The following is a 9,481-nucleotide window of genomic DNA, read 5'->3' on the forward strand; positions in this document are numbered from 1 at the left end:
GGTTTCGTGGTGTAGTTGGTTATCACGTCAGTCTAACACACTGAAGGTCTCCGGTTCGAACCCGGGCGAAGCCACTTTTTTATTTTTTTCCTTTGTTTTTGTTACCTCTCTGCGCATTTGCTCAGAGTAGCTCGTAGCATCTGAAGATCAGACGATGCGTGACGACCCAAGTTGTCACGAGAGCATTTCATCACGACTTTGTGCGTATTTAGGTGTGAGAGAGGATCGACCTCTCGTCCTCAGGAGACCTACGGGCTCAGCTCGATCATGCATCTTTGCCGAAACACGCTCGTGGGCTGCGCCGCGCGTCGGCCGCGGATAGCACAAGGGAGCGTCCCTGTCAACGGCGTCGGGCAGCCGCAGCCGAATTAAGCGACGATGTAACGGCCGACGTCATCGTCGAGTTGTTATCAAGCCGATCGAGATTTTCTACCGGAAAGGAAAACAGTTGTTTCCTCAGGTGAAGCGCACAAGGGAGAGAGATGTCACCTACTCCAGGAGCAAAGACGCAGACACGGCACCAAGACTCCACACGAGCGCCCAGAGTCAGACAACATTGTAAGCACTGGTTTCTCAGATGGCTGCCGCTATTTCGTCCCTCTCCTCCAGCTACCGCCCAAAACCTGTGCTTGGACTCGTCTCAGAAACGACACATGGCTTCTTGTTGCACTCTTAGTTCCGAACGCAGATATCGCGCACAGATGCTCCTAAACTCTTCTGAAGTCTTATAAAACAACCCTAAATGTGACACCAACACTCGGTCGATTTCCGCCACCGGACAGCCGAGTTAAGGAACCGATGTTCCCGACCAGGGGTGCCGCCAAATCGGCACCTAGTAAAGACAGACGCCGGCGCAACGAAATCATCAAACTCCTTGTCTTCTCTCCACTCGTCTGTCGCCAGTCGGAGCCGACGGGAGATGCCATATATACCTGTGATGCGCGCGCACACCGGCAGGAGTAGCGTCTCACCTACCATTGCTTGGATTTGATCGGTCCGGAGTTAGTGGAGCGGCGGAGCGAGATGGACAGCGTGGTGATGGTGAAGAGCGAGATCGAGAGCTACGCGGCGGGGCCGCCGGTGATGGGCCGCGGCGGCGGTGAAGTTGAGACTGGGCAGGTCATCGTCAGGAGGCGGAGGAGGGAGCCCACGGCGGCGTCGCTCGGGCCGGTCGGCGGCGGCATCGGCAAGGGGGCGTCGATTCCGGGCGTGGCGGTCAAGAGGAGCTCCAGGTTCCGCGGGGTCAGCAGGTAAGTCTTCTTACTAACGTTTAAATGGATCAGCTCACTATATATGTTCATCTGAATTTTGATTAGGTGTGTTTGATACGATGTTAACCGATTCTGCTCGATGGATGGATGCAGGCATCGGTGGACGGGCCGTTACGAGGCGCACCTCTGGGACAAGAACTCGTGGAACCCCACGCAGAGGAAGAAGGGCAAGCAAGGTGCATGCCACGCCACTGCTCTGAATTTATGTTGCTCTCTCTTGACATGCTTTCGCCAACACAGAAATGTATAAGCATCGTCAGACAACTGATGCTGTAAAAACATGTAAAACAGTGTATCTAGGAGCGTACGACGAGGAGGAGGCGGCGGCCAGGGCCTACGACCTCGCCGCTCTCAAGTACTGGGGCGCCACCACCTACACAAACTTCCCGGTATGTACGATCTCAGCAACCAAAGCTGTGGACTACTGCGAGTGTGTCGTCCAAATGTCAATGCAAGTGGCTTAATTAGTTATTCTGGTGTTTGTTCTTTTTCAGGTATTGGACTATGAGAAGGAGCTCAAGATAATGGACACCCTTACAAAGGAAGAGTACCTCGCTTCACTAAGGAGGTAACTGATCACATCCGTCTTGATCTTACCGGTCTTACCATTATTCAGACTCTTGACATTTTCAATCTCGTGCTCTCTCAGGAAGAGCAGTGGCTTCTCGAGAGGTGTCTCCAAGTACAGAGGCGTTGCTAGGTACATTCATACACTTGAGGCTCCAAAACACGCCTTGATCTTCTTCTTTTTTCTGTCAGTTGTTCTGACGGTACATTTCAACACTTTCAGGCATCACCAGAACGGGAGATGGGAGGCGAGAATCGGGCGCGTCTTCGGCAACAAGTACCTCTATCTCGGAACCTACGGTGAGCTCCTGCTCTGCTCTACACGTACCTACATGTTTGCTTTTCATACTATGGTTGGCAACGATCTTGTAGCACATAGCTTCAGGCCTAACTAGCATTGGCACCTGACTTTGACAGGCACGCAGGAGGAGGCGGCGCGCGCATACGACATCGCGGCGATCGAGTACAAGGGCGTGAACGCCGTCACCAACTTCGACCTGCGGTCCTACATCACGTGGCTCAAGCCGCCCGTCGCTGGACTCGCCGCCAGCCCCGACCACCACCTCCTCGCCATGCAGCCGCACCCCGTCGAGCTGGACCGGTTCGTCCCGGCCGAGGCGTCGTCCCAGCTCATGCTCCCTCCTCCTCAGGGCAACCCGTTCGCCCACCTCGACCGCAGCCTCAGCTGCGGCAGCGGGATCAGCGGCCGCGAGGCGGCCTCGGTGGTGCTCTCCCCCGGAGGCGGCAGCGGAGGGCTAAGGAGGCGGTCCTCGTCGTCGTCGTCGCCCACTGCGCTCAGCCTGCTTCTCAAGTCGTCCATGTTCCGGCGGCTGGTGGAGAGCAACGACCCGGACTCGCCCCAAGGGACAGGGGGAGGCGGCGGGGACCGCGCCGGCGCGGAGGTGCTAGCGCTGCCGGAGGATGGGTACGAGTACCGCGACTTCTTCCACGGGGTTCCTACGGACGTGTGTGGCCTCTTTTCGTCACCGAGCAGCGGCGCCCGAGCCGGTGCCGCGGCCGGGTTTCAAGGGGGCGTCGTCTCGTGCTACGGTGACGACGGCGGCGACAGGATGATGCCGACGACATGGGATGGGTTCGGGAACATGGCGTCTCTGTAGGACCGTGCTGGAGCGGGAATTGATGCATCTTATGTAAATTATCATTGTTATCAAGTACTCCTGTAAATTAAGTTCGTCTATGCAAGATTTAACTGTGAAAAGTCATTCTCCATTTGTTGGAGCCATAATTTTTTTTCACATAATGAATCTAGATTTCTTAAGATTAGTGAATTATCGTTGGGTGGAACAGCCAAGGAATGTGCGTGGCAAAAGGTTTTTCCGGATGAAAGCTCAGTGTCTCGAGCCAATGGCGACGATGGGTGTCGTAACCCTTTTGGGGGCGTCATTGTGGGTACCTTCTTCACCCCGTAGAGCTCGGTGTGAAAATCCTTGACTGTCTTGGTCTCCACGACGGCGCATTGCATCATTACCCTCTTGAGGGTGTTGTTGTGGAGCTCCAGTTACTCTTAATATCTTTCCCGTTTTCAGTGGCAAGTTTAGGTTTTTCTTGTTCTTTTTTGATTATCTTGATCTGCTTTGTAAGAGAGTTTATTCATTGCCTTGTATCAGTGCGGCCGTTGTGGCTTTACTTATAAAACGGGGTGAAGGAGGAACCAGGTGGGAAAAAAAAACACTTAACTTGGAAGTACATCAGATCTTTGCATGCGGTGGTTGATCTCCAATGGATCATGTTTGGGGAATTTAACAAGATACTTTACTCGAAAGAGAAGGAAGGTGGGGTAGCTAGACTGCAGAGGTGCATGCAGGCATTTCGTGACACGCTTGTCTAGTGCAATCTCGGGGACATGGGATATGCGGGAGATGTGTTTACATGGCGACGGGGTAGAATCCGAGAGAGGCTTGACCGTGCGGTATGCGATGCTAGATGGACTTCGTTGTTCCCTCTAGCTGGTGCGTTGAATGAGGAGTTCGGAAAATCGGACCACATGCCGATTCTAATCAACACATAGTACAACTTTGGAATGCAGGTGATTCGGGAGAAAGGGCCGCTGAAATTTGAAGCTCGTTGGCTTTGCGAACAATGTGTGGAGAATATAATACAAACACATTGGAATGGGCGAAATAATTACATGCTCATGCCTCGTTGAGCGATCACACTAAGGAAATCCATGAGGCTCTCCACGCATGGGACAAGTATGTGTGTTGAATTTAGCCAAGGAAGCGACTGTGCTACAGCAAGAATTGAATTTAGTCTGACTGGGCCCCTAACTGATGAAACCTGCTAGACCAAGAGGAGATTTACGTACAACGTGGCAGGGTAAACTGGCTTCAGCATGGAGATCAGAATACATCGTTTTTGCATCGGTTTTCCACTGCCCAACGTAAAAAGAACTTTTATTAAACAGCTGAAGGATGATGCGGGTAATGTGATCGACGACCGAGACCAGCTTCTGGCTCTGGTGTTGAAATAGATGCTTATTGTGGCAGTAATACGTGCATCATCATTTGATTCATTGGGGATTATGTATAAGTTCAACTAGCCACTTTTAGTAATGAAAATAAAAATCTGTCAACAAACTATAACAGTGATGCAGCCCAGTTTTTCCATACTTGAACACAACATATTTTGTTGCAAACAATTTTCAATGTAGGTGGTGAAAATTTACAATTGCGGTTAAAATTTGCAATTACAGTAGAAACACCACATATTAAATTTGTCCCCGTTGATTTTGTTGTTTTGGATGTCGAATGCAATGCTTCTTGTCCTATTGTTTTGGGAAGATCATTTCTTAGAATTGTTGGTGCTATTATTGATATGAGAGATGGAATTATTAGATATCAATTCCCAATCAAAAAAGGTATGGAACACTTTCCTAGAAAGAGAAAGAAGCCACCATTTGATTCTATTATTAGACATGCTTAACAGACCCCTTAAAAGGGCCAAACCCGTATAATAACCGCCGAAATACGGGTGTGGGCTCTACCCGGCCGTCTAGCAGGCCCCGTAAAAATGCCCCCTGCGTCGATTTTTGCCGGTTTCGATTACGGGGCGAATCTTCGCCCCCTACTTGTGCAGGGTGGGAGTGGGAATAGAGGGCGAAACCAGTATCCTCCCCTCCACTGCGCGCGAAGGGTTTCAGCGAAATCCAACCGCCGCCGCCGCCGCCCGATCTCGTCCACCCCGCCCTTCCCGGCAATGACGCGGCCGGATCCCGCTGCCATGGATCCTCCGTAAGGGCCGCCGACCGCCGACGGTGCACCTCCTTCGGCCGCGGTGGTTGGTGTCCCCGTGGCTGGCGACGTGTCGTCCATGATCTCCGCCACCATCGGCAATTCGAAGCAATTCTTCGAAGCCCCTGCGGCGGCCGCAACTCCGCCGGCCGCAGCCCCGCCGGCTGCCAAGAAGGGGGGCAGGATGAAGACGAAGGTGGCCGGGCCGAGGGGTGCCCCGCAGTCCAAGGTTAAGACACAGGCAATCAGCCGCATCGGCCTCGCGCCTCCACCGTCTTCTAAGGCCACGGCCCCTCCTCCCTCCGTTCCATCTGATGCGCCGCCCGCGTCGCCGCCACCCACCATGGACGTAGACAAGGTGTTCGATGTTGAGTCCACAACATCGTACATGGACATGCTCAACGAATCAGCGGTGGATTTGGACACCGGCATCGATGCGTTCGATGGGGAGGGTAACGTCGAAGAGATTGATGACGAGGAGGAGGACGAGGGTGACGAGGAGGTGGTTGAGGTTGATCCGGCTGCCACCGGTTCTTCCTCGACGCCGAAGCCACGCACGGCGAACTACAGCGAGATCGAAGACGCGATCTTGGTCCGTGCTTGGAGTAAGGTGGGATGGATGCGTGCACGGGAGTGGACCAAGGCGGCAAGCGCTATTGGCAGCGCATCGAGGATCTCTACCACCAACTAAAGCCTCGCACCAAGAGCATGGCCGACAGATCCTACCGCTCCCTTGAAGGCCGATGGAACATCATCAAACCAGCTTGTTCTCGTTGGAGTGCTGCCATGGATCAAGTGGCCGACAACCCCCCTAGTGGATGCGTGCCGGAGGACTATGTAAGTTTTCCTTATTTGTTGCTATCCATAGTATGTGTTGATGATGTGCAAACATCACATAATATTGTTGTTGTGCAGCCCAAGTACGCTCAACAAAGGTACAAGGACATGGCCGGCTCCAAGAAAAAGGAATTTCAATTTCAACATTGTTTTTCCATTCTTCAACATCTTCCTAAGTGGAAGTTGAGGGACAGCGAACCAAAGTGCAAGAAGGAGGCACTGCTCACCATGGATGATGAAGCGGAAGACATGAGTGCGAGAAACGCCGGCAAGCCCGAGGGCAACAAGAAAGCCAAGGAGAGGGTGAAGGTAGAAGGAGAAACATCTAGCTTCCGGGAGAAGTTGGATCAACTCATGAAGTCTAAAGAGGCATTGACGATGAAGACATTGGAGACCAAGCTCCTCGTCACAGAGAAGAAGAAGGAGGTGAAGCTTGCCAAGGTGGAAGCAAGGCGGGAAGATGCCAACGTGAAGGCCGAGCTGGACTTGAGGATGATCGCACTCAAAGAAGCCACGTCCATGAAGGAGCTCTTGGCCGAGGAGAGAGAAATCATGATGATGCGCACCGACGGTATGGACGAGGATCAGCTGGCGTGGTGGAAGGAGATCAAGGCAGACATCATGGCGAGGAAGAAGGTTGCACGTGAAGCTCGTGCTTCAAGTGCTCAAGGTGAGTCTCCGGCGCGTGGTGGCGCCGCTGGCGATGGCCTCGTTGATGGTTGATCACATTTGGGAACTTCCGTGGCTTGAACATTGCTTATGACGCGTTGTGATGTTAAAAACTATGAATTATGCATCACTTATTTTGGATGTGCTATGTTTGATATTAAATTGTTGTGCAAATTATTGTCTAAAACCCTGTTTTGAGGGGTTGGCAACTCGTCCGAGGTAGCAGAACCCGTATCCCCACCCCGTAAAACAGGATACGGGTTCTGCTAGCTCGGACGAGTTTTCGGCCGGTGAAAACTGAATACAGAATCCCCTACTCACGTTTTAAGGGGCAGAAAAATACAGAATCTGTTAGACATGCTCTAAACCGAAAGATATGCACGTAACTAACGACAGATTCTAGGTACGGAACCTGCCAAACTCTGCCAAAATTGAGAACTCACTCAAAACGTCCACGATCCATGAGCTAAAATCAAACGTATATAATTCCACTATTCCGTACGTGCGATCCACGGAGCCATGCCTCTATACTCTGTACGTACAAGCACTACTGAGCACCCATCTGAAACCCGCAATCAACGCCTCGTTGGGCTTAGGCCTCTATAAATACGTCCCGGTTTGCACACACTACATCCACAGTAGCAGCAATACATCTCAAAGCAAATAGAAAAGGAAGAAGCATCGAGCGTTCAAGCAGCCACAATGGCCACCACCAAGGCCATGGCGTCCTCCCCAGTCCTCCTCCTCGCCACGATCCTTATGGTCGCGACTTCCGTGCATGCGCACTACGACTGCCCGCCACCTACAGCTGCCCCGACACCTGAAACATCGACACCAGCACCGGTAGCATCGACACCGGCAATGGCACCTGTAGCATCGGCCCCGGCACCGGTACCATCCGCACCGGCACCGCCACCAATAACAATTGCCCCGACACCGGTAGCATCGGCACCGACACCGACACAGAACGCATCGGCCCCATCCACCGGCAGCGGGCAGTGCGAGCTGAGCAATGTCGCTGATTTTCGAGTGTGTGTCAACCTCAGCTTGGGAAGGATGGGCATGGCCGGTAGAGACCTGTGCTGCCAGAGGATCCGTGGGAAGCCAATCATCAATGTCGTGACTTGCCTATGCACCACTTTCTGGCAGTTCAATGTTCGTGCCCGAGCCAATATCGCCAACGACGTCAATGCCGTCCTCGAAATCTGTGGAATATCTCGCATCCCCGACCCCGTTTGCCTCCTATTATAGGCCTAAGTCCCCAGTCGACAGCGTGCGTCTACTACTCGTTCGCCCTATGCAGATGTAATGCTTAAATAATAATTTTTAATATATGAATTGTTGTTTGTGCCCACCTTAAATCAGCAGCATGTTGGTTAAGCCTGTCGTTCTCCTAAAAAAAGAGTTGTGATCTTCTTGATAAAAAAGTGTAACTGCGCCGACACATGTGTCCCTTCGTTGCCAACCCCAAATGCAAAATATATCTTTTTTAATAGGTTTCTAAAGCACCACAATTCAACGAAATACAATTATTCAACCAAATAAATTAAGTTATTCACCCAAATTTAAACGTAGCGAATAGAATAGTGCATACAATAATTAAAAAAGTTACACTCCTAAAACTTGAAAGAGATCATGAATCATGCAGCGTTTTCTCTCGTCGCCCGCAGATGCTACACAACAAGTTGTTAATGAACCTATTCATTGCGGATTTCGTGATATATGGCAAGAAAAGCTCCAAACTCGAGTGTTACCCGGTGGATGACTTTGGTGAGAGGGCCCTTTCAAATCATATGAATGATCATCATGCACTGGATTAGCGTGCCCACTCTCGACGATTATGTGCATGATCATACATGAATTTATAACACCCCTCGTGTGAGCTATAAAAGATTTGTTCCATGTGAAACGTTCATAGATTTTCTTCAACCTCAGCTTGGGAAGGAGACGAGCATGGCTGGTAGGGACATATGCTGCCGGCGGCTTGCATATACTATGTTGAGTTTTTCTAATATTTTGCGGCTTGCCTATACCGATCGACAGAGGTATTAATACGTTATACACCTCGCCGAGGACTCGTGCTGCTGCTGCTGCTGCCACCGATCCGATCAGCATGCCATGCTCTCCCTATTGCCTCTGTCGCTATTCAACTCGGCATGTTTTTCCATTGCGGTGACAAAGCAATTCTCCCAAAATATAAAATGTTATGCTCATCCTAATCAGAACAGTTGTTGAACCATCTCAATTGTAAAAATAGATGTGTTTTGTTGTACCTCAGTTTAACAACACGAAAAAGCAAATTCTGATTTTTAGGATTGGAACATGATCATTGCATGGATGTCATGGGAATCTGCCGCAAATTATTTTTATGTGCTCCTTTGATACTTCTTGTAATTTCGAATATGTTCGAACTAGCTATAGAGCTTTGTAAAACTATTTTCCTATCATTGTACACTATTTCAGAGATTTTTTTATTTCAATTTCCATAATGTATGATATGGCATTGTTAAAGTTTTTCTTAATGTAATAGGACCAGCAACCCATCGCAAACGCACAAGCAATTTTCCTAGTTACTTTAAAAAGACACCAGCTTGATAAAAGAATAAGAATGATGTGTGGGAAAAGGTCAATTTTGCCTTCATACGCTCATCACGTGTGATCTGCAACTATATTACTTTAATACTACTGATACGTATTGTAGTAATTTCATTTTTCTCTTATTAAAAAAAGGGTCTGGTTCAGTTTGTATATGCTCATAATTTCTGTTTACACCACCAGTGTTTCAAATAAAGCTGTTACATAGTTGATTACTACAAATTGGTTATTTTTTAATTAGCTTACTCTACATAATATATTACAGTGCATTTATTTTTAGTCAAACTACTT

General features: G+C 50.0%; 1 protein-coding gene and 1 non-coding gene across 2 annotated transcripts; both read left to right on the forward strand.

The window, feature by feature from the left end:
- On the forward strand, positions 1–74 carry TRNAV-AAC. Its single transcript has one exon. It is a non-coding gene; the product is annotated as a tRNA-Val (tRNA).
- Positions 75–1,023: 949 nt separating this feature from the next.
- Positions 1,024–2,968, forward strand: LOC124650637 (AP2-like ethylene-responsive transcription factor AIL7). Its single transcript, XM_047190153.1, has 8 exons — positions 1,024–1,250; positions 1,365–1,447; positions 1,563–1,660; positions 1,766–1,839; positions 1,921–1,971; positions 2,062–2,138; positions 2,256–2,525; positions 2,580–2,968. The coding sequence occupies exons 1-8, from the start codon at positions 1,024–1,026 to the stop codon at positions 2,954–2,956; spliced, it is 1,257 nt and encodes a 418-aa protein (XP_047046109.1). The 3' UTR covers positions 2,957–2,968.
- Positions 2,969–9,481: the final 6,513 nt, after the last annotated feature.

Source organism: Lolium rigidum, chromosome 4, assembly GCF_022539505.1.
Source record: "Lolium rigidum isolate FL_2022 chromosome 4, APGP_CSIRO_Lrig_0.1, whole genome shotgun sequence".
In the NCBI taxonomy this organism is placed as follows: Eukaryota; Viridiplantae; Streptophyta; class Magnoliopsida; order Poales; family Poaceae; genus Lolium; species Lolium rigidum.

Excerpts from the sequence above, each read along its gene's own strand:
- LOC124650637 (XM_047190153.1), top strand. The coding sequence starts at position 1,024 with ATGGACAGCGTGGTGATGGTGAAGAGCGAGATCGAGAGCTACGCGGCG. Across the intron at positions 1,251-1,364 it reads AGGTTCCGCGGGGTCAGCAG|GCATCGGTGGACGGGCCGTT; the intron begins GTAAGTCTTCTT and ends GGATGGATGCAG. Across the intron at positions 2,526-2,579 it reads CCTCGACCGCAGCCTCAGCT|GCGGCAGCGGAGGGCTAAGG; the intron begins GCGGCAGCGGGA and ends TCTCCCCCGGAG.